A 27,578-nucleotide genomic window follows, 5' to 3' on the forward strand; every position below is an offset into this window, starting at 1 on the left:
GACCCCAAAGTCTGAGCAATTTTTACTACTGAGGACAGAAGGGCTCGGCTGGCCCCCGGGGACAGAGTGCCGGAAAGGGAATGGTTTTGTTATCACCACACAGGGAGTGGGCACAGCTTATCTGTTTTGTTTTGACTACTTCTGAATTCTTCTGTATCTCTGTGAAGAATTGGGAGGAAACTGCTGGACAGAAACAATGACAAACCACCAGGAAACTGCTGTGAGTAAATTAGAACCAGAGGCGAGCTCAGGGTCCAGAATCAGCATGATGGTTGTCCCCATGTGTCAGGGGGCTGCTAGGACTCAGGGTTCACTGGGGCCAAGGTAGGGATGAGGCTGGTGGAGCCCCAAGGGGCAGATCACAGGGGATGAAGGCCGGTCCTGCAGGCACTGGGGAGCCTGGTGGCCAGTGAGATGGGGACAGCCCAGGAGGTCTCCTCCTGGGTCATAGGCCAGAGGCGGGGGTCAGGAGGCAGTTGTGGCAGACATGATGGACCAGGGAGGCTGAGGAAGTGGATGGAGCCAGTGTGCTTGGTCACAGGAGGCTGATAACCAAAAGGAGCTGTTGAGCTGCGAATCTTCCATCTTCCCGATTTCGACCTTCAGTTCCTATTTCAAAGGGAGCCTGATGCCCTTGCCCACAGCACTGGGGCCGAGCCACATTCTGGAAAGGGGCATTTGCTTATCTGGCAGGATCCTTTGCTTCTGTATCTAAGGGGTGGGGAGGCTGTATTTTACTATTTTATCTCATTTGTTGGTTTATCTCATTGGAAGGTAAGCTCGGTGGATGAGGAGTTGTCATTTGCTCAGGGCTTGGGAGAGAGCCTGGTACATAGTAGGGGCTCAATAAACGTTTCTAGAATGAATTTAAAAAGTGCATGAGCAAATCCCAATGAACTGAGGCTGAGAAACTCCATGTCCTGCTCAAGGAGCCAAGGTTTGGATTCAGAAAAGGGGGTCATTTCCCTTCCAGCAATGAGCTCCCCATACACAGACATCCCTTTCCCATTGCTAGTTCAGGGCCCACTCCTATTACCAACCCACCCGCCCCCACACAGACACACACCAGGCCACCGCCAATGACCCTACTGGACCCCCATCCTCAGTACTGTCTGGGGATGGGGTGACTCTGATGGTGGCCCAACACCCTCTACCAGCAACTCAGTTTGCCTCCCTAACCCCTGCTCGCTTTTCAGAACTCAGCTCAAATGTCACCACCTCTAGGAAGCTCTCCTACCTAAACCAAGGTGATTGCCTCTCTTGGCACCTTCTTATTTGTTCATTGACCTTGCCATGATCGCAACTATACATTCACCATGTGTGTATAGGATTCTGGTTGTGTGCTCCATTCACGAAGGCGAGAACCTGCTATGCTTGGGGCTGTTGCCCCGGGATCCAGCGTCAGGCCTGGCACAAAGCAGGCACTCGGCAGATGCTAAAGGGACAAGCCGGGCAGCCCTGGGAGCTTGGGGCCTCAGAGCGGCAGCCTCCGCAAGCTCCAGGTCAGCCCAGTGGGTACCACAGCCCTAAGTGGGACCTGTCTCCTCCACCCTCCCTCTCCAAGCATTTGACATGGCGTGGCCAGGCCCCGGCTTCCTTCACGCCTCTCTTCATCCTGCTCCTCACGGCCAGTCCACACGCTGCATGTCCCTGTCGCTTTGGCTTTGCTAATGCTGTTCCTTCTGCCAGTGATGCCTCTCCCATCTCCACACACCTACAGACTGGCTGAAGTCGGCTGGTCCTGCTGTGCCCCTGGAGGCCTGAATGACCTTGACAAGCCACTTCTGGGTTTCCCCAATTGAGGGGCTGTACAAGGGGCAGAAGTAGCACCATACTTGCATTTCAGAAAGCTACACTGGCTGCTCCGGTGGGAATGAACCAGTTCGTGAATGACACAGAGGGACAGAGGGAGAAAGACAGAAGCAGGGAGACCAGGTCAGAGGCTTCCGCACTGGCCCAGGCTGTGACAGGGGGCGTCTGAGCTGAGATGGGGCAGTGGGCCTGGAGCGGGGAGGGATTCAGGAGGCAGGCCCGGCATGGCGCAGAGGTTCTTGGCAGGTGGTGGGACCCCATATGAGAGGGAAACACAAGGTAAAGGAAGGGTTACACACCCCCTTAACGCTTAACACTCCACATTCAGAATTACCACACGGTGCTAATTAAAACCATCTTTCAAAGAATTTATTATAGGATATTCTGAGCTAATTATAAAGTCTCTGTAGCTGTTCCTGAGCAGTTGGCTAATGCAGTGTTGAAATCTCTTTGGCCACCCTCATTTAAATTATTCAGCAGGCCCGGCAACAGTTGTGAACTGTAATTTAAACAGGCAGCTCATGAATATTCAATTAACACAACAAATACTGGTGTGTTTTACTGCGTTGCTGCTCAATATTTTGTATCCTCACCCGTGTTTACATGTTTTCATGAACCCTTGAGAAAAGCGTTGCCTATTGAAGTCCCTGGTTAAGCCGAGATTGAAATGCCCAGGAGAGGGTTGGAGGCTGCAGGCGTATCCTCTCTCTCTCAGAAGAGTTCCAGGTGGTTGGGCTGGAAGGATGCAGGGATGAAAGGCTCAGAGAGGGCAAGGACTGGCTCTGAGGTCACACAATGGGTCCAAGGCACAGACAGGACTCAGTTCTGGGGAGGTTCCTATTGCTACTCGGCCACAAATTAATTGACGAAGGGGGTCTGGGGATGTCTGGCTCTGAGACAACGTCAGGAATGTAGAGGGAAGTATTCTATGCTGCCCAGATGTTTAAGGGCAGATGCTGCCAAAGCAGGTCCAGCTGTTCAGGGCAATGGGCTGTTTCAGATTCCAGGCTGGCTCCACCCTTAAAAACCAGAGTTCCCACCCCTCCATGGCCAGGTCAGAAGAATACGTAACCCCTTTCCCCAGCTGCGAGCCCCTACAAGCCAAAAATAGTTTCGAAGGCTCCAAAATGGCTCCTCACTTTTCCTCACATTCCTCCTCTGAGGCAGGCACCAGGATGAGTCTCCTTTTTACAGAAAAGGAGACTGAGGCTCAGAGGGCTAAGAAGCTTGCCCAGGAGAGGGCTCTCCTCTCCTCCCTCTGCTGACACCCGCACCCTCAAAAACTCATTTTCACAACTCCTAAGGAAGCTCCCAAGTGTTTTATAATAGGGGAAAGTCAGAAACAGCCTAAATGTCTGTCAGTAGAACACTGCTTATGTTCACAATGAAACATCCACTGTGACGAAGGACTGTTATGCGACCACTGAAAATAAGGGCGTGACCTATCATTATGGACACGGAAATACATCCACATGGAAATCCTGTTGCAGAAAACTGGCAGGTCTAGAACAGACTAGAAAGTACAGGACAAGGCACCATAATATAGTCCCATTTATGTAAATTATATGTGTACAATTCACAAAGATCTGACTTGAAAAGATACTTAGCAAATGGTTAGGGTAGTCATGGTTATTTGTGTTTGGTGCCGTTTTAATGATCTTTTATTTCTTCTTTGTATTTGCTTGTGTTTAATTTTTTTTTTAAATGAACATATGCTATTTTTAGAAAAACCAATAAAGCTATGTTTTTGGAAGAAAAAAGTAAAAGACATAAGACTACTTCATTTCAAAAATGTATGGGATACAGCTAAAGCCGTACTCAGAAAAAAACGTACGGCCATTAACTTTTTATTATTAAACAATAAACAATAAAAGTAAATGAACTAGAGAATCTAAAATGAAAAATTTAAACATTTACAGGAAAAGGGATTACTAAACATAAAAAGAGAAATGAATAAATTAAGAAAAAAGAAAAGTAATAGTATTGAAACATAATTCTGATGATTAGTTTGCTAAATAAAAGGAATAAAACAAAGTAAAGCAACTAATAACATGGATAAAGCTCTGGTAAAGATGAGCAGGAAAAGAGAGAGATACTACAATATACAACTTTAGGATTATGAACGGGGATCATTACAGGTACAAAGCCTATAAAAATTATACGATAATACTAAATACAATTCAATGGCAATAACTATATAGACCTCAGTGTAATGAACGATTCGTTTTATGAAGATGGCATAATCTGCATAATGGTTATAAAGATTATAGTATAATCTGCATTTTGGTACAGTAATATGAGAAAGCTAAGTTGTAAAAAAATATACAGACCTATTTCACTATAAAAATGTTTAAAAAAATCTCAAATAAAAGAATAGTACATTAAATCATCTCATGTTTTTTAAAAAATGTATGCTTTAACATGTACATATACACGTATACCACGACCAAGTCTAATATATAAATACTGACACATCTATTAATAAAATTCATCATCTCAAATATACTAAGGAAGAAAAATTATATGATCATCTCAATGCATACTTAATAGGCACTTGATGAAACTCAACAAAAATTATAAGTAAACTGAAAGATAAAGAATCTTTTTTAAAACCATGCTGAAGAAAACTGACTTCATGCTTAGGGTGAATTTCATTCCCATTAAACTGGGGGTAAGGCAAAGATCACTGGTCATTGACCATCACTACTTAGTGAAAGCTTGACTCAACGCAATGAAACAAAAAGAAATGAGTTACAACCACCGGAAAGCATCTTCTTTATAGATGAAATAGAATTTCTAGAAATCCCCAAAACCTCAAGTTCTAAGAAGTTAGCTTATGAGATTGCCAGATAAAAACAAATACAAGAAATACACTGATTTCTTATTTACCCACAAAAAATAATTATGTTAGAAAACATAATCAAAAAGTTCTAAACATAATAGCAATGCAAAAATATAAAATTCTAAAGAAAAAGATTTATAAGAAATATGTTAGATCCATATATATATATATATATACATAATACTATGTAATACTATAAAGAGAGACTAAATTATTTAAATAAATGGAGATTCATATTGTGTTTCTGAATGGAACAACTCAATAGTGTAATGCTATGAAAAACTCCCCATTTTAACTAGTGGAAATAATAAAGTTCCAATATAAAAAAGCCATGGTTTTGTCAAAGTGACTTAAAAATTCACCTGAATAAAGAAATGGGTGAGATGTGTCAGCAAAGAGTGAGAAGAAGAAGAGCAAGAACGTTGGAAAAATTGTATCGCTAGACATTAAAACACACTATGGAGCCAGAGGGATTTAGAAAGTGTGGTGAGGACGTGAGAAAATCAGATCAGATGATGAAATAGAAAAGAAAACCCAGAAACTCGTGAGCATGTTTTTCTAGCTTATAATAATAGTAACAACTCGAGTCAGTGGGGAAAAGGACGGATTTTTAAATAAATGATATAGGTAACCATCTAGCATTTGAAAAAATAATATTAGAACCAATGTGATATTTCGTTGGAGAAGGGCTTTTCTAAGTTTCCCATTGAAGGCAGAACCAGAAAAGAGCACATGATTAGATTTGGGTACACAGAGAATGTAAAAAAAAAAAAAGGTTTAACATAAAAAAAAAATGACATGAGAAGGAAAATATAATCTGAGAATAAATACTTGCAACAAACATGACAAAAAGGATAATATTAATATATAAAGAGCTATGCTAAATAAAGAAAAATTCACAAATGCCCCAGTGGACGACTGGACAGTGTGAAAGAAAAGACAAATCACGAGAGAATACATTAAAATGTCCAGCTACTGGGCAAGATGTGGTGTCATTGCTAGAGCAGATTAATAAGGCCTTCGGCACAAGGTATGTGACCACTGGTTCAGCAAACATGTTTCTTTCTGCTCCAGTTAGAAAAGAGACTCAGAAATGTCCAGATGTACATGGGGTAGACATAATATTCATTTACGATTTTGCCTCAAGGGTGTGGCACCTCTCCTGCCCTCTGCCATAATATAGTTTGAAGCTATCTGGGAACCGCACTGATCTATTACACTGATGACATCCTGCCAATCAGCCAGGATCAAGCCAGAGGTGGCGCACGTGCCCGAGTCCAGCATATACTCTAGAGGACGGGGCACAAACCACACGGCACTTTTCTAGGGGTACAGTGAAAGTGAAAGGTGAACGTCTGCATCTTGCTTTCCCTGCCGCATAGAAAGGAAGCACAGGGCCTATCAGGCCTCATCGCGTTCTGGGAGTTACACGTTTCACCCCTAGGAATGTGCTCAGCTCACATACGGGTGATAGGGAATGGTGCTCGCTTAACGTGGGGCCCAGATAAGGAAAGGGCTCTATAAGAGTCCAGGTTTCATGCAAGAGGCCCTGACCTTTAGGCCATCTCATCCAGCAGGGCCCATGGTGTTGGACCTGTCCTCAGCGGGAACACACAGTTCGGCATTTCAAATCACTTTGCAGGCCCCCAGAATTCTGAGTGGAGCCACACCACTTATAGCATATAGTTATATACTCCTTTCAAGAAACAGCTCCTGGAGTATTTATTACTGCACTGTGGCAGAGACAAAATGCTCAACAAGGGGGCACCAAATAGCCATGCAGCTAGAACTGCCCATCAAGAGCTGGGTTCTCTTGAACTAACCAAGTCATAGCATCAGACGGGCCCGGATGGAAACAGTACATCTAGGACCAAACCCGAGCAGGACCAGAAGGCTTGAGTCAGCTGCACAGGGAGAGAGCCCAGACTCTCATGTCATGTGCCACAGTCACACCAATGCACATCCCTCAGCTCAAACCTGTGGCTGTGCTGGGGAGGGTGACCTCTTGCACAATCGGCTGAAACAAAAAGAAAAGGCCCAAGTATGATTTACAGATGGGTCAATTCTCTACGTGGGTACAAGTCAAAAGTGGGCGGTCACTCTATTTTAGAGACATTCATGGAGTGGGGGTGGTTCTGAAAGGGAAAAGAGGGAGGAAGATCTTCCCAGGGGTGGAGCTGTGAGCACTGCACCCAGCCATCCGGCCAGTGTGGAAGGAAAGGTGGCTTGAGGTGAGACTCTACGGTCAATCTCATTATTCATGGTAGTTCTAGAAAGTTCTATCATGTCACCACGAACACTGAATTAGCATGAACATTGCTCCTACAGAAAATACAGGTTTAGGTGCCTGTGAGCCTCTGGGCACAATATTTTCATCAACTGATCAATGTGTAGCTTTGTTTTATGTGTGTTTCTGTTTAAAAACACCTTATTTGATTATGCATTGTTGACTCATTAACGTTGAATTTGAGGCAAATAACTCATGCCTGAATATACAACTCTTTTCTCTGTAAGGCGCATCACAGCTTTCCTGACTTAGGAACACTGGACAGCCCTTCGGCGCTATGCTTGGGGCCATTTGAAACAGTGAAATCAGCCACAAAGAACATGAAAATGCAAAAATGTGGCATGAACTACTGAGAGTTGAATCAAGAAGGCAGAGTGTCACCTTGTTTGACCTCAGCTGGGAACCTGTGCATTGGCCGACATGACTTTTTTACCATGTGCGTGTCCACGAATAACCACAAAAGCACAATAAATACTGATTTGGAGGTTATAAATAAATTTTAGCTAGTAGCTAAATTGGCAAATACAGAAATCTGCCAATAATAAGAATGGATTGTATATAAATTCACAGCCGGGGCCAATGGCCTGGCTGTCCTGTCAAGAGACCTGGGAGGACAAGAATTGTGGACTTGGAAACAAACTTCTCTGGAGGGTAGAAGCACATGGATGGAGATATGGGAGTGGACGTGAAATGTGATTTCTGAGTCACACTTGGTCAACCAGGAGGCATTCACCACGGAAGAGGCACGAAACAATCACGTGAACAACAGGGCTCGGCCCGGTGTCAGTAGCCGGCCTCCATCATCATCACTGGCCACTCCGGATCTCACACTGGGCACACACATGGAGTGGCCACGGTGGCGAAGTTGGAATGACGGGAACTCCCAGTTGCCAAGGCCAGTCTAGCTGCTGCTGCCCCTGAATGTCCCATCTGTCAGCAACAGAGACCAATGCCAAGCCGCCAGCATGGCACGCTGCCCTAAGGGAACCAGCCGGACCCTGGATGCGGAGGTGACTATACCGGGCCCCTTCCATTATAGAAGGCCCAGGAGTTCATCCTCTCAGGGACAGATACTCTGGGCGTGGTTTGCCTCTCCTATCGGCAGAGCCTCAGTCAGCATCACTCTCTGAGGATGATCAGAAAGCCTGGACCACAGGCATGGAATCCCACATAACACGGTATCCAAGGCGGCCACTTCACAGTGACAGAGGTGTGGGGATAGTCACCATGGGATCTCTGGGTCATATCACACAGTACACCAGTAGCTGGACTCACAGAATGTTGGAGTGGCCTTCAGAGACACCACTCCGAAAGGGCGAATGCCGTCGTTGGAAAATGTGAAGAATACAGGGGCCGAAGCAGGGGCGCACCTCCTCATCCTCACTCCTGATGACCCACTGGGGGCTCTCGTGCTTCCTGACTCTGCAATTCTGGGCTCTGCTGGGCTGGTGGACCTGGTCCCCAAGGGACCCAACAGGAATGGCTGCTTCCAGGGCCCTTTGGACTTATGTCTGGGGATTGGCAGGAGAGAGCAGGACTCACCATCATGGCGGGGGGAAGTGAACCCCAAGAGCGGGAAGAGGCAGGGCTGCTGTGATTGAGCGGGAGCAAAGATGAACATGTGTGCAACCCAGGTGATCCCCTCAGGCACTTCCTGCCACTTCCTTCCCCACTGCAACGGGGAATGGACAGGTGTGGTAACACCGACCTGTGTGTGGGTGCCAAGGACTCAGGCCTCTTGGGGGCAGATGAGACACATAAGCCACCCTGGCAGCAAGGTGATAGCTGAGGTTAGGGCTGGGGAATTACCTGAGGATGAGGGGAGAGGACGAGTACCAGCTGCAGCCCCAAGACCCGAGGCAGCGATGGGGGCTGTAATTTGCTCCATTAAGTTTCCCCCGGGAACACGGACCTGGGGTACCATGGAGATGCTGCTTCCTCCCCCGCATGGAGAAGTGGAGCTGTGGGCGCGAGGGGCGGACTGTGATGGCCATGAAGACATAACACTCAGCGCTCCTGCTCTGGGAGCCCCGGCGATCGCTCTTCTGGCTCCGTGAACATGCTCTCGCTGAAGCCACGCTTCCCATGGGCCACCCCGGGGGTACTGTGCTCTGACTGAGCACACCAGGGGTACCGAGGCAGGGCCATCTGGTAAGACACGCAGCTCCTGCAATGGGTGACTTTGGCTCAAGGACTCTCTATGGCTTGGCCAAACCTTTCTTGGAACTGTGCTGTAGTCTGAGACTCTTCCTCCCCAACCTCCCTCCCTCTTTCCACAGGGGTTAGGCCTGCGTTTTGGTCTGAAATTTCCCCCACTTCCTGCCTTCTCTTTCTCTCCCCTCGACAAATCTCTTACATGTCTAGAGCTGCTTCTTGGTGGACTTGAACGAATGCGACCAAATCTCTCATTGGGGTAAAACTATACCGGTTTGACTAGTATTGAGAAAGGCACTGATGCCCTGCTCGGGGTGGAGGATGGAACATAAGGATGCTCGATTAAAGCCAAAAAGGCCCTAAACTAACCTCTAAGGAAGGCAGGTCCTGTTGACGGAGGAACCTTCGTTCACTTGAGCTCAGAGGTACGTCTTAGGTGCGGGGTGAGACGTTGAGACTGAGGAAATTATAGCATGAGACAGAACCGAAGGCAGCCTAATGCTGAACAGGTGTGTGCGTGGGGGGGGGGGGCAGGGATAAGAGAGAAGTTATAACAGAGTCAGTGTGGCCGAAAGGGGACTTGGAGGTATGGAGCACACATCTGTGGTGGGTGCCCCCTAAAACCCTCAGGGAACTGACCTTGTCCACCAATACTGTGGCAGGTGGATTTCTTAAGGAAACTAGAAAGGATGCAGAGTTTTCCATGTGGGTTGGCAGGGAAGAAAAACAAAGGCAGCTCATACAAAAAGTGCTTAGAGACAAATAATAGCACCGCTATGGCTACCATGCTGAGCATTTTATAAGCACCATAGCATTTAATTTTCAAAACAACCCCATAAGGAATAGTAGCATATTCATTTTACACAACAAGAAAACTAAAGTTCAGAGGAGCTAGGTAACTTGTCCAACACAGTAAGTACCTGGAGGAATTCAGATTTAAATCCGGGTCTCTCGAAGTCCAAGGTCAGGGACGTTAATTAAAGCACCGACCCCCTCAGCAGGGCATGGGCACAGAGGCACAGTGTGAGTGTCCACCTTCAGGGGCCACAGCAGAGGTCTCCGGTGTCATCGGCCGGCCTCTGGTCACTCGCATTGCGGACACTTGCTTGGGTAGCAGCCCTTTGCCATGTGCTGGGGCACAGTGAACCTGGTCCCTACCATGGTTGTGAATCGTTTTGCAGGGGTTTAGGAGAACATACAATTTTTACTTAGTGTGATCAAGGTCCCAATGATGGGGACGTATAGAAGGGCGTGGCCAGTTTGGGGGCTGGAGTTAAATCTGTTTGTCCCAGCAAGCAAGAATATATCAAGTTCTCCAGGAGGACAAGGGAGCAGGCAGAAGGGAGTCTCCAGTGAAAAGGCCTGGGGGCCCAAGGGAGAAGAGGAGTCCGGGAGGGGATGGCAAATGACCATCTCAGGCTGACCCTTCGGGTCCAGACTCTCCGGCGGGGGCCCCACAACTCTCTGGCACGCAGAGATCCCAGTGATCTCCCCTGGTCTGGGCTTTCTTTCTCTTCCTCTATTTCATTCCATTTCTAATCCTGCCTAGGCCCTTGCTGCTGTCCAATTACCCATGAAGCCTCACACGGATGAGACAGTCTACAGTCCAGGGAGATCAGGCCCGGCACCTTTCTCATCATAGCCTGGGATGGTCCTCGTGGCAGGCTGTCTACTCCAAAGCCTGAGCCAGCGGAAGGTACGTGGGGCTGGGAAGACTCAGGAATCACAGGCAGAGGTGTGGACCCTCCCATTTGTCTGGGGGAAAATGCTTGCAGCTGTCACAGATATGATGAAACCCTCGAGGCAAACGGAAACACAAGTGACAGCCCCGTGTGCCCTAAAAACATTGGAGAATCTGGAACTCGGCTGAAGATGGTGGTCGCTGAAAAGGCTGGTTAAGCACAGGGTGAGAACCTAGGGTGGGGCGTGAGTCTCACAAGTTCCCAAGTGACACTGATCCTGTTGGCCTTAGGACCTCATTCTAGATGCAGATACTGCCGGCCCACCCCGCTCCGCAGATCCATTCCCGAGAGTGTTCGCTGCCAAAGGCTCACAGCTGCCTTTCTCCAAGAACTGCCCCAGGTTAAACGGGACCCAAGTTATGCACAAGCCACACCTCCATTCCAGCCTGTCACCAATGATCGACTCACAGACTCAAACCGCGGTACAAATGCCAGCAGCTCTGTGGTCTAATTCAAGCTTGAGAGCTCCCTCCCTGTGGGACCGGGCTGACAGACTTCCCATTAGTGTGGATCTGAACACCATCTGCAATATCTCATTCACGCCTTGCAACAGCCCCATGAGGAAACTGTGGCACAGAGAGGTTAAGTGGCTTGGCTGAGGTCACGCAGCTGGTTACAGGTGCAGCTGCCTGGCCCCAGAGCACTCCTTTGCCACCCGCTGGGCTCTCCAGACTTGTGGCTCTGATCTGCCACCCCAGTGACGGCCGCCCCCTGCAGGGCCCATCCATAAAATGTTTTTAGAGATGTTCTCTCCCTCTGCTTTCCACTGCTCCCTATGGAAATCTGGGCTTTGTCCAATCAGCATATGAAAGATGTGAGGCTGGCGGGGAAGTGACTTGCCCTACACAGCAGTGGCAGAGACAGGGCGTGAACCCAGGTTTCCTGACTTGGGTCTGCCCATCAGTTTCTTGGGTGACAGGAAGAATTAGCAATAGTTCATTCAGAAGACAGTCTTCAGGGTTGCAGCATCCCAGACGCACAGCTCCATCCAACAGACACAGCCCGGCGACGCTCTCACTACTCACCCCAAATTCCTCTCCCTTTTCCTTGCTACCGAGGGTTTGGAGAAATAGCGATTGAGGCTAACATTCTTGCCTCTCCCACCTGACTGTGTCTCAGTGAGAGCTCTGTCTACCCACGCTGGACAGAGCGACAGGGGCGAGAGTCCCACAGGGGCAGTGGGCTGGAGTGAGGGATGCTCTCTACCGCATTAAGGGCGTAAAATGCTTTAGGTCAAGACAGTGACGTCCTCGTGCTGCCTCCACAACTTCCTGGCTGTGTGTCTCTGGACAGGCCACTTGCTGTCTGAATCGCAGGCACACATCCGTAACTGAGGATAATTCCATCTCCCTCCAGAGTTGATGAGAGGGCTAGATGAGATAAGGTGGTCAGCACGGTAAGAAAGAATAGGCTACAGGGTCCCCACTGGCTTTCCCACCAACTGTGATGTCATGGTACCCTACGGTTTGTGAAATATCTACACAGGCAGCACTTATTTTTCATTCATTCATTCAGTCAGTCAGTCAGTCAGTCAACAAACTCTTATCAGGCACCTGCTACATCCCCCGCACAAAGCTAAGCACCAGGAGTATTTCATCAGCACATTTGCTTCAGCTCCATCGTACGCGAGGCTTCAGAAAGAGACACTAACGCCCAAGGTCAACCCACCAGGGCAGAAAAGGAAGCCCAGGGCTCCAGACTCCCTGTTATGTGTGATGGCTTGGACACCAGGCTGCCACCATCATGGCCGAGGGCCATAGGCCGACCCCGCCGGTGTGCTGGAGTCTCCCACGGGGCAGTCCTCTCCTGGAAGTGCTCCTGGCCCAACGGCGCGCTGACACTCTCTTCTGGGGCGTTACCATTTCGATGAGCTTTATTTGTCTTGCTGCCTCCTTTTATGAAGACTCCCGGTTGTAAGTGGAGAAAACTGCAAGACGGGAGAAAGAGCACCCCGAGACTGACTTTTTATTTCCCAGGCAGAGCAGAGGGAAAATGATTCCAATAGATCTCAAGTTTTATGTGCACCAGACACTCCGCGGAGCCAGAGATGGTTTCTCAGCAATGCCGATGGCACATTAAAAGCTCATTTTCCCAAACATGGTACTGAATATTCAGTTGGTGGGGAAAGAGCCATTAAACCAGGTAATATCAAAGCTGCAGCTGACGGATGTTGCCGTGATTTTTCCCGAATGCTCCTTCATGACTCGGGAGCAGGTCTCAGAGGGAGAGGTACTCTGCCCAGCTTGGCATCTTGCCCGGGATGGAAGTTAAATGTCTGGCCTTTGCACTCTTCACTGCCAGAGGGTCATGCCTCCACTTAGGAGCCTGCCAGGGGGTTGAGAAGATGGGCACCAGAGGGCGCCTAAGCGATGCTAAAACATCACAAACTCTACTGCGAATTCCAGCAGAAGGGTGGTGATTGGGTCTGAACAGGGAAGTTCAGGCAAGTGTGAAATCTCCTCCTCTCAAGCTGCTAAGGCATAGCCCTGAAGCCACCACCTCCAGGAAGCCTTCCCTGCTACTACTCTCCTCTGAGCACCTCCGTACCCATCTGTTCCTTGTTCTATATGAGCACCTCACGCTTCATGCTGTGAGTTACTTATAAATGTGAATGGCTTGGCTTGGGATCAGATATATGCACTGGATCTCAACCTTGGATCACACACTCTTTTCCTTATTCATTTATTCATTCACACATTCATTTGAAGACTGTACAGGTTAGATATTGAGTACGCAGGCTGGGAAACCAGCCTGTCTGGGTTCGAATCTTGGCACCACCATGATAGTCATGTAGCCAAGTGGTTAACATCCCCCTACCTCTGTTTTCTCATCTGTGAAATGTCAACAATGACAGCACCTGCTTCTTGGGGCAAAGGACTAAATGACATACAAATATAAAGGCCTTACGTGGATGCTGAGCACATAGTAAGTGCTAAATAAATGTTAGCAGATTACCGGTGCAGATAATTCACCCATTCATTTAGGAAAAGTTCACCGAGAAGACATGGGGTCAAACAAGGTGTAGTCCTTTGTCCTCCAGACGTCAAGATAAGCATCAGGGAGCTGACAGCTCTTGCCTGAGGAGGGTTGTGCAGCTGAAACCAGACAGCCTCAGGGAGACCCAAGTGGACACCAAGCTGAAATCATGGCTGCTGTTGCCTGTTCCCCTCCCCAAGGCTGTGAGCACCCCAGGGCATCTCCGAATCCTTCATGGCGTAGGCACCACTCTGCCACCAGGAGCACAATCTGGAGGGTGCAGACAGTACTGGGCTTGGAGTCTGAGGCCCAGATTCAAACTCCAGCCCTAGCCTTTTTCTTGCTTTGTGACCTTGGACAAGACCTCTCTCTTTCCCCCATTCATTCAGTCAATAGACAGACATTCAGGTTCTTTGCTGGCGAGGCCCCTCTGCTAGATGCTGGTGCCAGAGAAAGGCAGAAAGCACAGACCCAGTTATCGGGTTGTCCCAGGGTAGGGGGACACAGACAGGTATCTAAATGAACGCCGCCTATCGCCATGAATCCAGACCGATCCCACCTTTATTTAAATTTTCGATTTACTGTTCATCATTTTTGTGGTCATCTTGATTTTAAATAATTTTACATGAAAATATTATTTATCTCGATGACTGAGTTTTTTGTCTTTCCCTTAATTTCTGTGGTTGAAGCCAGTGGCTCACTTGCCTTACCCTACTTCCAGCCCAGAGGATCCGGACAGCCTCAGAGAAGCCAGCCCCGGAGTCAAATCCTAACGCATGAATAGGAGTTCAGCAGGTTGACAAGGGGGCACAGCCTTCCAAGCAGAGGGGAGCAGCAGGCAGTGGTCCTCAACTGGGGCTGATTTTGTCCTCCGGGGGACATCCGGCAATGACTGGAGACATTTTTTACTTTGATTTTGACTCGGGGAGTGCTATTAGAGGCCATGAAGAGCAGGTAGAGGCCAGGGATGCTGTTAGACACCCTACAATGCATAGGGCAGTCCCCCCACAACAGAGGATTATCCCACCCGAAAAGTCAGCAGTGCAAAGCCGAGAAACCCAATACTAAAGCACAAAGGTGTGAAACCTCATGGTATCGGGCTACTTTGGGGCAATTCCCTGGCCTCTCTATGCCTCAGTTTCTGCATCTGAAAAATGGAGATAGTAACAGCACCTGTTTCAGAGGGTGGTCGAAAAGAGGGAATGGCAAATCTGTACACAGAAGGTCCGAATCTGTACACAGAAGATGCTCAATAAACGCTCCCTCTTTACCCACTTTGGACGCACTTCAAACTTTAGAGCAAACAGTTCTTAAAGAGATAGCATCCCCAAGTTGCAAAGAAGACTGGAACACAGAAAAGGACACATTTTATTCTTTCCCGACCTTTCTCTTAGTGAAAACCTTGAGTCTTATCTCTCAACAAACGCGAGGCTGTTCACAGTGAACTCATGTGTTGGCTTATCACTGGCCTGAGTTTTAACAGCGAGTGAATTTTTATGACCGAGTTATAAACCTTTGCAAAAACCGTTTTTAAACTAAAAAATGCTGACGGGTTCTTAACTACTATAGCTGCTAAATTAAGCATGAGGGATGGGGAAAGGTGGGGGGCGGGTGCGAAGGAAAACAAAAGTGCCCTTAAAAGAGTTAGCGGAGGTAAAATAATGTTCATTAAAAATAGAAAAACAAACACACACGAAAAAATCTTTTGTGTTCAACTTCAAACTCGTACATCATAATGTTCCAGTAAAAGGCCATTTCCCCCTGAGATAATAAAAGAATTGAATTTTTCCTTATCGGTCATCTATTTTTCTAGCTGAAGCTATTACTCCCGCTCTGGGGTTGCTAGGCAACAAGAAATATTAATAGCAGCTTTTATTAGCTTAGCTTTTGCAGCCGAGTACCAGAATGAGAAAATGGGAAACATAAATGTGTTACATAAATCTTTCAACCTTTCAGAGCTGGTGTTAGTCTCTGTTTTCATAATGATTTATTGAAGTGATGGTTCATTTATGAGAAAAAGGAGTGCAGGATAAGAAAACGAAGCAGTCCCCTGCAGGAGTGTTTGAAAATAAATAATTATAGCAGGGGAGCAAAAGCTGTTTAAAGCCATTTCTCTGAGTTTTATAAAATGTAAAAGATATATTTCTTTTGCTTACTGCCTTTGAAAAACAGGGGGAGGGAGTTTCATCCAGACTCTTCTGAATATAAAGAAACTTCTGGGCCTCTGGTTACCCCCGTTTGGGATCCTCAGAGGCCCATTTGGGAGATTGGCACCCAACTCCCACTCCCAGAAATGAGACAAAAGCCTGGCACCCAGGAAAAGCCCACCCGGAAGTGCTCTGTAGACCCCCTACTCTTACCAGGAGGGTAGGAGCCCGTTCATGCAGCCAAGAAGAGTTGGGTTTGGGACCCTCTCTTTCTTGGCAAATGGCGGAACTGTCACTTTGATATTACTCTCAAACCCTAGGCCCTGACCGAGGTCCTGGTATAATTAATATGCCCTCTCCCTACCTACCCACTCCTAGATGGGGACCTTTCCCTGCCCCCAGCCAGCTTGGTGTCTGATCCACCTCTGACACCCGTCTCTTGGACCAGCCCCTGTTGGTGAGCCAGCCTGACCACACTGCCCCAGAAAAGCCAACCCCCAGCAGGTCAATCTGGACAAACATAGATATGAAGCCACCCAAAACCCATCAGGAAAATGAATGAATGAATAGAGTAGCTTACATTTATCGAATGCCTATTGTGTGCTAGGCACCGGGCCGAGTACTTTTCCTACATCTGATCATTGAATCTTCATAAGTTCCTATGAGACAAATAATATCAGCTCCATTTTACAGATGAAGATACGGAGGCTCGGGGGCAATTAACCCCTTGCTCTAAGTCACAGGGCAGAAGGTAACAGATGCTGGAGCTTGTTTCGAATTTAGATCAGCCTAACCCCAGAGCTGATATTCCTGACTATGTATTGCTTATATGTCAAAAACCAAAAACACACAAACCCCAAACTATCACAATAGATTACAAAATGGCCACAAATTTCTGCCCTCCCTGCCACACTCTTCTGCAATGTGACCCTGCCACTTCGCCCTGCATCTGGGCTTGGCCGTGTGACTTGGCTAATGGAACGTTTGAAAATGTGATGCAAACAGAGGTTCGCAAAGTGCTTGCACGTTGGGGCCTATTCTTTATGGACGCTCTTGGAAACCCTATGACCACAGCCGTGTGAATAGGCCCATACGATGACAGACCTGTGGCTGAGTCACCCCCATTGGCCCCAGTTGATACTGAGCCAACTGCCAAAACATGAACGAGGCCATCCTAGACCATGGAGCACCAGACAAGCTGTGAGATGACCCCAGATATGAGCCAAGCCAGTCCAGGTCAAAAGAACTACCTTGCTGACCCACAGAATCATGAGAAATAGTAATAGTTCATCATTTTCTTTAAGCCACCAAGTGTTGGGGTAGTTTGTTACATAGCAAAAACTTAATCAGAAAAACAACAAAAACATTTATACATTAAGAGCTATAAAATGAATAGGTTGGACTGGGGGGGGGTCCCTACTGCCCCCCAAGGCTTGGAGGTCTTTGGTATCTTTACCTCAGACTTAGGAGGGGGTCCCCTGAATCTCGATATTTGAGAATCAAACAGAGATAGACCAAGTCTCCTGGGGGTGGGGGTGGGAAAGAGGGATGGGGGGGGGGGGAAGGAAGGAGAAAGAGGAGATCAGAGGAGAAAAGCAGAGAATGGGAGAGAAGGGGACAGGTGTTGTGGGTATGAAGGACTGCCCAGAGTCAACACGCAGGCCCTGCCCCTAAGCTCTGAGCCCTGCCCCGCGGCTCCCGACCCTCACCCAGGGCTACAGGCTGTCTCATGGGGACCAGCTCTAAAGCAAGGGGTGAAGTAGCAGCTAAGGTACTGCTCAGCCCCCTCCCCAACAGTCTACTCCAAGATACTAGCCTGGAAAGGCCCCTCACTTGACATGGGGGGGTCCCTGAGCCACAGCCCCCTAGCTCTCCCTATGTCGGGGGAAGGACCATTCCTGGTGAGACGCTTTGAGACAGACACTTAGAGCACAAAAGATCTAAAACTACCAGTCTAGCACTCAGGATTTTGATCCAGGGTGATAAGATCTGAGCCCCCAGGCCAGTGGCCTGTGTGACAGCAGCAGTGGAGGGTCCGCCTAACCTCAAACCCACACGCCCATCCAGTGTGTCACAGCCGACGAAGCCATGATTTCCGTTTTCCTATTTGTGAGTTCGCCAGAGCTGGAATCCCAATCCCCATTCCATAGATGGGAAAACTGAGGCTGGGAGAGAAGGGGCGTGTCCAAGGTCCCAGAGAAAGCAAACAAGAGTCAAAGCTGAAGGAGAATGTTTGAATGACTGCTGTGTATGAGCCCTGCGCTAAGGCCCGAGACTGGACCACACAGCACCAGTGACCCACAGGGCTTGGCCCAGGAAAACCCCATTATTCTCTGAATCACCAGAACCCATGATTGGTGTAGGGAGAGCTTTGCCAGAACTTATTTCCCATCAGGCCCCATCTGTCCTCACCTGTACGAGGCTCTCCCAGGAGTTTCTCTGGTTTTGTCAAAGGCGCAGGTTCTCTGGGAACTGGTTTGAGAGCATTGAGCTTTGCCCTCTTCCCAGGGTAATTGCTCTGTGGTAAGCCAGGACTATAAGCTCGAACATTTCCCAAGGATGACTCCAAAATAAATTATTTCAGACTTACCAGAGGCTGCTTAATAAATTCCACATTTCTAGTTTCTTTGGATATTTTAGAAGCTGATTTATACATACAATATCTCTCTCAAAATGAGACAATCAACACAGGATAAAATTATTGAGTTATGAAAATAGGGGTCAGATGGAGGTGCAGTGCTTTAAATTAAACCAGCAAAATATATCTTTCATACTAAATTGACTCTTTTTGTCTTGGAAATGAATGTTTAATCAGTTAAGACGCCGAAGTCGAGGGAGAAGCCTTAAGCATATTTAATTTCATAAAAGGGGCCCAATCCCACTACTGCACAGGATTCCTGTCATCAGCCATACCTTTAAAACAGAAGGGCCAACTTAAGGGCATGTCGGGAGGCCCCACAGGCCAGGACAGCGGCCCAGAGGGAATTGGTGGCCTCTGGGATCAAGCCATGCGGGCTTGGCATTAATGAGATGACTGTCAGATGCCTCGGCCTCACCCACCTCTCCAGGGACGATATTCTTATGCATGTTGGTCTGTCCACACAGCATCCGTGGTATCCTGGCCATCAGGGCAGCTCTGTACTACCTGTGGCCCTGCAGCGCAGCTACTCCAGCCCTTGAGCACCTGATAAAACGGAGTGGTGCGTGGTAGGGGACATAGCTGGGCTCGAATTCTGGTTTTGATGCTTAATAGCCATGTGACATTCCTTCACTCACATGTACTTATGGAACCTATTATGTGCCAGGCCATCGCTTCCTAAAGGTGTCTCTTCCGGGTGCATGCAGCAGCCGACACTGATTTTATCAGAGCATTTACTACATTTTCGGAAATGGAGTATTTACCCGTCTCTCCACCTGCACGGGAGTTCTTCGAGGGCATCTAGTGGAGCCAGGGCTCAGAACAGCACTTGGTACCCAGAAGGTGCTTAATAAAGGCTGCTGCACAGCTGATCACTGTGCTAGTTTGAAACATGGCCCCCTAAATATATCCCTGAAGCCCATAAACATTACTGTATTTGAGGGAGGGAAAGTTTTTGCAGGCGTCATTTAAGTTAAGGTTCTTGAGATGGGGAGATTATCCTGAATTATCCCCAAACAATTATCCCCGAATGCCCTAAATATTATCATAAGCATCCTTACAAGAAAAGCAGAGGGAGCTTTCACTGACTGATGAGAAGGCAGCCTGAAGACAGGTAGAGATTAGAATGATGCAGCCACAAGCCAAGGACCGCTGGCAACCCCTAGAAGCTAGAAGCAGCAAGGACCGGTTCTCCCCGGAGCTTCTGGAGGAAGCTCACTGCTCCTGACAGCTTGAGCTGGGTGGGCCCAGTGATACTGATTTCAACTTTCAGCCTCCAGAGCTGTCCGGGAGTCAATTTCTGGTTGTTTTAAGCCACCAAGTTTGTGGCAATTTTTTAAGAGCAACCACAGGAAACTAATACAGCCACCTACCTGCTCTGAGCCTCCATTTCTCATTACAGTGATACCTGCCACACTCAGTTTTGGAGAGCATTATGTGAGAAATCATTTATAAAGCCCTCTGCATGGTGCTTAATACCTAACAGGTGATGACACAAATTCCAACAACACTCACATCCAAAAACGCACATACAACGCGCCTGCACCCTGTAGCTTGGACAAATTTTTTAAAAGTTGTCCTTAAGGGCGCTTTGTCTCTCTTTGCCAAATAGTCCCAATGAATGACCATGTTCTTATCTGGTTTCCCAGTGGGTCCAGTAGCTCTTCCCTGGGTAAAATGGTTTGGCTTACCTTTCATTACATAACAAGGGAATATAAAACTCAGCGGACCCTTGAAAACTCTGTCTAATGGAAGAATTAAAGCTATCTGAATTTGTGAAGCATCTTTAACATGAGCTCATTTTAAAGAAATCTGGAAAATGACTGCAAAGTGCCTATTTGGATCGAGCCCAAGAAAAGCATTTCCTAGGCGGAGTGATCAGGGGTCATCTTTGATAAACAGATAGCATCCTTTGTAATTATCAGAGCTATTATAACCAGGTGGCCCTAAAAAGGTACCTGAGAGCCTCTGCTGTCCATTCCTTCGGCTAAATGAGACTTCCTGGAAAACACTGCCATTTGCTACAGGGCGGATTCATTTGTATTGCTAATAATAACAATAGCAAATATTCCCCAATTGTTTACGCTGTGCCAGACATTTGCTAAGACTTTACATATATTACCTCGGATGTACTTCGCCACGATCTGGAGGCGGGTACTATTACGATTCCAAGAAGTGGAGCCCGGCTCTAACGCAGGTCTGTGGGACGCCAGAGCCCACACGCAACCACTGCTCCACACGGTCGCCACCGATCGCCAGCACCGAAGCCCAGGGGCACTGTGGCCCAGAACTGCAACCATACTTCCCCTTGCATTCATGGCCCTGCCTTGGCTTGTGCTAGCGTAAAACCCCAGCTTGGGACAGTCTGCAGTGGTGAAGCTTTCGTTAGGAAATTAGCCAATTAGCCGGGCGAGCAGCTAAGATGCAAGCATTCTAACACAGTGGGATTAAAACCACATGGCCGTGGTGCCTCCTGGAGAGAGGAGGAGGAAGCTGAGGACCTGCATTATTGACGGGCCCAAAGAAAAGCATTCCTCAGGAAAGAAGGCATCGGTTTCCGGTTTCCACGGAGCTCTTTAGTCAGACCCTGAGCAGCATAAAATGTGGGTCTTGAGTTGACTGCCTCCCCACCCCCCTTCTCTCCTTTTATTTCTCACCTTGCTATAAAAAAAAAAAGAAGAAGTGATAAAAACCACGCAGAGTATATCAGTTTTTTTTTAAAGCATGGAAATTTGGTGGTGGTAAGAGTAAGCAATAAATAAACGAGTCAAGATTACCAGAATATAAACCGTATGCCTGAAGGTACCAGGTATCTGCTAGAATTGGGATGTGGCCTCTGAGTGGCGTCTGCAGAGGTCAACACGATCCACCCAACACCAGGCGATCCTCACAGGAAATCCGCTAAGTGGCACTTCCTCCCCTGCCACAGGTGTGTCTGTGACCCGAGCTGACAAAATTGAGGACTGAGTCCTCCTAGACACAGTGGCTGGTCCAGCCATGCTCCATCATGGTCCTTCCTGGAAGACCCAAACGGCCACCTGCCAGAGATGTCGGGGAGACGCTGACTGCCAGCAGCCGTCGTGGCTGCTGCGTGGCAGTGGGGTGGGACGGGACCCTAACGACACTGCTGGCCCTCCTGGACCCAACCATGTCTGAAAACCTTTGTCCACCGCTGGACATTTTAGCCTTTGTTTTTTTTTACTTAAGCTAATTCCAGTTTGGTTCCTGCCACTTAGGAATGAACTTAGAATGTTGACTACTATATAGTCATTGCGAAAAAAAAAAAAGCAAAAATAAATCACAGTTATTCAGGAGACGAACTAAAATTCTCTTAAAGAGCTTTTTCTATTATACCAAAAAAGAAAAAAAAATGCCCTACCGGTTTTCTATAGGTCTTGATTGATCAAATCAGCCATTTATGCTAAAAAAATCATACATCTCTTTAGCATGGGATTCAGGACCCTTATGATCCAGGCGCTGCTAGCTCTTTCTCTCCTCTCTTCCTCCTTGGCTCCAGGTCCTTTCCCTCTAGCCCAATAAAAAGAATAAACCACATGCTGTTCCCAAGCCTGACATGGGCCTCCTGCCCCCTGCTTTTGTATATGCCCTTCCCCCAGCCTGGAAGGCCTTTTCCTGCCCTCGCCTGCCTGCCAGATTTCTGCCTACCCTTACTTTAATGCAGTAATCACCTATCTCCCAATAGCTTAAACAAGACATAGTATTTTAAAAATAATATGATTCTATTTCTATGAAACGTCCACAATAGGCAAATATATAGAGACAGAAAGTAGATTAGTGTTGCCTAGGGCTAGAGTTTGGGAAGCGGGGATGATGGCTAAAGGGTACAGAGTTTCTTTTCGGGGTGATGAAAACGTTCTAAAATGAATTACATTGATGGTCACACAACTCTGTGAATACACTATAAAAGCTGAATTGTCCATTCTTAAATGAGTGAATTGTTTGGCAAATGAATTAGCTCTCAATTGAGCGGTTAAAAATAAAAATGAAGGTGAGGTTATACTATTAAAAATAATATTAAAACAAATAATACCCAGTATTATAAACAGAGCTCTGGAAGCAAGCAGTGTGAAGACATAAGTTTCCCTCCATGCCCACCCCCCGTATTCTGCAGACCCCCATGCAAGCAACCGAGCCCAGACCCTGCACGCGAGGCATGAGCATCCTTCTCCCCTCTCAACCTGCTTCCTTGCTTTAACTGGCAGGAACCATGGCAGGTGACAAGGACTCACCGTGGGCAGCTGGCCTGACAGCAGATGGCTGTCCTGAGCCAGCATGTTAGACACCATGATGGCTGGGAGGTCCATGGCCTGGTAGGAGTAGGCAGGCAGGAGTCCGTTGGGTGTGAGGCCGTGGCACAGCGAATGGTAGCTGGCTTCGTGGTCCCCCAGATGCAGGAGGGATGGTTCCGGGAGGTTGGGCGGTGTTATCGGGGGGATCTCATAGTCTTCGTTGCTCTCGTTCTGGCTGCTGTAGGTCTACAAGATCAAAGGGCATGCTGTCAGAGGTCAGGGTCTTACCACTGCAGGACATATAGCAGCTCTAACAGCAACGGCGATAGTGATGGCAACCGCCTGGCCAAGGAAAGAAGGGATGAGCCCTCTGTAAGGCAGACGGCCAATATGGCCCCGAGAGCTGGTCAGCCTCCTGCTCCATCCCCAGATGGTGCTTCCTCCCACTAGAGGGTCTGCACCCAAACACCCGCCCCCCTGGAGAGTCGGGCCAGTTCCAGTTCACCCGTTCTCTGTTTTCCCACCAGATCTGGCCACTACAGTCCACCACGAGGCCATGTTCCCACATCCACCCATCTTACTGGTGGGAGAACTACTCAGATCCAAGAAGGAAGGGGGCTCATCCAAGGTGATATGAGTTGGGAAGAGAGCTGACGTACTCCGACTCCCCGCCTGATGGTTTTTCAAGGCAGTTGGATGACTTTCTCTTACATGCTCCCAACGCCCAGCCCTACCAGGTGTTCTCCTGGTCGTTCTCATTTTGGTAAACAGTGCAAACATTCCCCCAGGGGCACGAGCTAGGAGGCATACTGGACACCTTCCTTTCCAATCCTTATTTGTTCACTTTTTCTTCCTCGCCGCTCTGACCAGGATGTTTCAATATGATGCTGAACAGAAATGGTGAGTGGCCCCTCTGCCGGAATGCTCTGCCTCCCACACGCGCTCCCTTCATCTGGCTCAACCCTACTCATCCCTCAGCGATAGGTTTGGTTTAAATGTCTCCCCTGATCCTCTCCAGAGTAGATCAGATCCCCTTACACACCCCTAGATGGCCCTGCATTCCTCCTTGGAAGCGTTTCTCCTTTGAAGCACTCATCGACCTTGCAGTTAACTAACTTCTTGTATAATTATTTGTTTAATGTTTAATGAGTTCTGCCAGGACAGCCCCTGTATGTCTTGTTTTCCAGAACCTGGCATAAAGTAAGAGCTCAAAAATAATTAGTCGAATGGATGAATGAGCTAGGTCCTAGGGCAGACAGCATAAGCACACGTCTCGGCATCTCATTCAGTCTTTGTGGCTGCCCTGGATGTGGGCGTTCCTGTCCCCATCGTTCAGGAGGCAGTCTGGTGCAAGCAGTCAAGAGCCAGAGAGCCTGGATTTGAATTCTGGCTCTTCCACATATGAGCCGTGTGACCTCTGGCGTGTTACTTAACCTCTCTGTGCATGTGAAAAGAGGGTAATTACCACAGAGATGCTATGAAGGTTAAATGAATCGATACGTGCAAATTGCTCAGGACTCTGCCTGGCACATAGCCAGCCCACTCAGTTGTCAGTTGTCGTTGCCGTCGTTGTTGTCCTTGCCTGGAGTCTCAGAGACGTTAAAGAACTTCCCCAAGGACGCAGAGCGAGGAAACAGCAGCTCATGCTCTCAGTGTCCTCGCTCATCTTCCCCACTGTGAATATTCTTAACTCCTCACAACACAGGTCTGTACTCTGTGGGGTGATGTCTGTCTTCGGCCTGACCACAAGATGGGCTGGGGCCCGGGGGTCTTTAGATGGGACTCAGCCACAGGCATCATATCTCCCCAGAAAGCAGAGTCCCAGGAAGCCTCCCCCAGCCCCTCGCCTATGCTACAGCGAGACTCCCCTCCCCTCATTCTCCCTCCGCAGCCCCCTGTATGCGCTCCCCCACAGTATCATTACCTCCTGCAATTATTTCTGATTCTTCACTGACCTTCTGCTTATGTCCCCTTTCCCCAGACCCCCAGGCTCCACAAGGGCAGGAGTTAAGGCTGTCTTGTCACCAGTGCCTGGCATATAGTAGGTACTTAGAATACAATGAATGAGCACATGAAATGGGTGAATGTGTCGGGCTTTAGGTTCAGACCTCACCTAGGTGTTTCCGTGTCTGTCCCTCCAGACTATAAGTTCCTCAGTCACCTATGTCACCCATTGTTATCTGCCAACCACCACTTTCCTCTCTGCCCAGCAGTGCACCCAGGACAGGTGTTGGCACATAGCGTGTGCCCAGTGAACACTAAATGACTGTACAAGTCCATTCCTTTCACTTAAAAATCGAAACCTCAACACACTGGAACCAGCCCAATCAACCAGAAGCCTTATTGCAAAAATAAGCATATGTCGTATCAAAATATTGGAACAACACAATTATGACAATTCATTTAAAGAGGCAATTAGCGCACTTAAAAATAACTAAACATGCAAACACGTACCTCCTTCGAATGCAATCAAATCTTAAATGCATGACATCTGAACACCAACCCATCCTGCTATTTATTCATATCGAGCACCTACTGTGTGCCAGGCACTGGACCAGGCTTTTCCACACACATTCTCCATTTAACCCCTATGAGTTTTGCAAAGTAGGAACTATTTTTGTAGACTAAGCTGATGAAGCTTAGAGAGTAGAGGCATCATATATCTATAAGTCTTGGGTGGGATTCAAACTCGGGTCTCGTGACTCTGAATCCTGCATTTTCCCACATTGGGTCTGAGGCCTCTTCGGGATTCTTATTTCTCACTCCCCCTAAGTAAGAGATGGGCACTCAACAGTGCCTAATCTGTTCTCTGACACCAGTGTTCACAGGAGAATGTAGAAAGAAATGCCAAGTTGTAAGAGCCCTAGAAGCTGAAGTATTAGCAAAACCTTACAGGGAAACTTCTGGAAAGAGTCGTCTCTTCCTTTCTACCCATTCTCTCTTAAACCCTCTCAAATCACATTTTCATCCCACCATCCAAATAACCTGTTACTAAATCCGATGGTCAGATAGATGTCAGCGCCCACCTGACCGCTGTGACCTTCTCAAGCAGCATTTGACATAGTTGGCCACCCCCCTTCTCCTGGGAACAAATTTCTTCACTTGCTTCTGGGACATCCCAGATTTTGATCTTGCTAAACCACAGGCCATTTCTCCTCCGTGTCCGTTGCTAGTTCCCATTCTTTTCCCTAACCGATGAATGATGACATGTCACAGAGCTCAGATTCTACCCCTCTTCTGCAAACACACCTGCTGCTGACCCCTGGCTCATATCTCCAGCCCTGACCTCTCCCCTGAACTGCAGGTTCATATAGCCCATTGTTATTTGAAACCACTTTTTGGATTCTAATAGACATCTTACACTTAACATGTCCCGGGAAGAACCTGTCCATCCATGATCTTCTCCTCAACTAATAACAAGTCCAGCTGCTTAGGCCAAATGCCTCAGCACAGTCCTTGACTCCTCTTTATCTCTGACATCCTACACCAAATCTGTCAGGAAATCCTATTGGCTCCACCTGCAGAATAAATACAAGATGTGACCACTATGGTCCAAGCCATCATCCTCTCTACCCTGGATGATTGCAGTAATCTCCTGCCTCCACCGTTGCTATGGTCTGTTCTTACTCGGGGGCCAGTATCATCCTGAGAAAATGTAAGATCATGTCACTCCTCAGCTCACCACCCTCCAGTGGTCCCCTTCTCACTCAGCAGCAGAACGGGGCCCTTTCAATGGCTACCTAGTCTAGATCCCCCACTCTCACCTCTGTCCCTTTTACCTCCCTGACATTGTCTCCTACTATTCTTGTTCATGCACTCTGGCCACACTAGGCATGCTTCTGCCTCAGAGCCTTCGCACCGGCTGGTCCCTCTCTCTAGAACACGCGCCTCTCACATAGCCACACAGCTCATTCCTTCACCCTCTCTCGTCTTGACTCAAACGCCCCTTCTCAATGAAGTCCACCTTCGCCACTCGATTTAAAATCAGAATCCAGCAGCCATACTCTATAGTTTCCTTTTGCCACTGATCACTTTCTAACATCCTATATATGTTGTCAGTTTATTATGTTTATTAATTACTACCTGTCTCACCCCGCTATAATATCCCCTCCATGAAGGAAGACATTCTCATCTGGTTTGTTCACTGCTGTATCTCATGTCTTCAACCGTGTCTGGCAAGTAACGAGGTGCTCAAAAAGTAGTTGCTGAATGAATGAATGAATGAATGAATGAACGAACGAATGATCTACTCACGAAATGCCTGAAGAACTAGCGGAAAGCAAATGAATGGATTGGCAAACCAGGAATATTCCCCTTCTAGGAGAAAGCTTACTCTTGGCTCTGACCCAAGGGTAAGACACAAGTTGTTTGAGTCAGTCCAGCATTCCTTGCTTCATGAGACTGGTGCATGATAAACTGTGGCTGTTCTTTTCAGGGAGTGAGTTGGGGACTGGAGAGGCATTGAGGCAAATGGCAGGGCCAGGAGATGGGGGCTGAGCAACACATGGAGAGGTAGAGCTCCTGAACCATACAGAGATGGGTTACGAGACTGCTAGAATCACCTTGTTCCTCAATCCCTCCATTTGTGCCTCTTCCCAAATCAACTAAGGGATGAAAATTCAGAGCAAAGCAGTGTGGCTGGGGTCGAAGGGGCATCCAGAAGGAGGCTGTTACTTTTTCCTGGACCAGTTCCAGGAACAGAAGAATGCTGGAGTGATTCAAATGACCTG

The 27,578-nt window shown here is 47.9% G+C and overlaps 1 protein-coding gene across 4 annotated transcripts in view; it reads right to left on the bottom strand.

Moving 5' to 3' along the window:
• The window catches only part of TOX2 (TOX high mobility group box family member 2), a 118,789-nt gene that overhangs the window by 21,970 nt on the left and 69,241 nt on the right, over nt 1-27,578 (bottom strand). For all 4 annotated transcript variants that reach the window (XM_036229379.1, XM_036229378.1, XM_016152432.2 and 1 more), the window contains exon 3: nt 22,849-23,094. In XM_036229379.1, the coding sequence (XP_036085272.1) occupies nt 22,849-23,094 (246 nt within the window). The remainder of the gene's footprint in view (nt 1-22,848; nt 23,095-27,578) is intronic.

The sequence above is a fragment of the Rousettus aegyptiacus genome, unplaced genomic scaffold (assembly GCF_014176215.1).
Source record: "Rousettus aegyptiacus isolate mRouAeg1 unplaced genomic scaffold, mRouAeg1.p scaffold_m13_p_12, whole genome shotgun sequence".
NCBI classification, from domain to species: domain Eukaryota; kingdom Metazoa; phylum Chordata; class Mammalia; order Chiroptera; family Pteropodidae; genus Rousettus; species Rousettus aegyptiacus.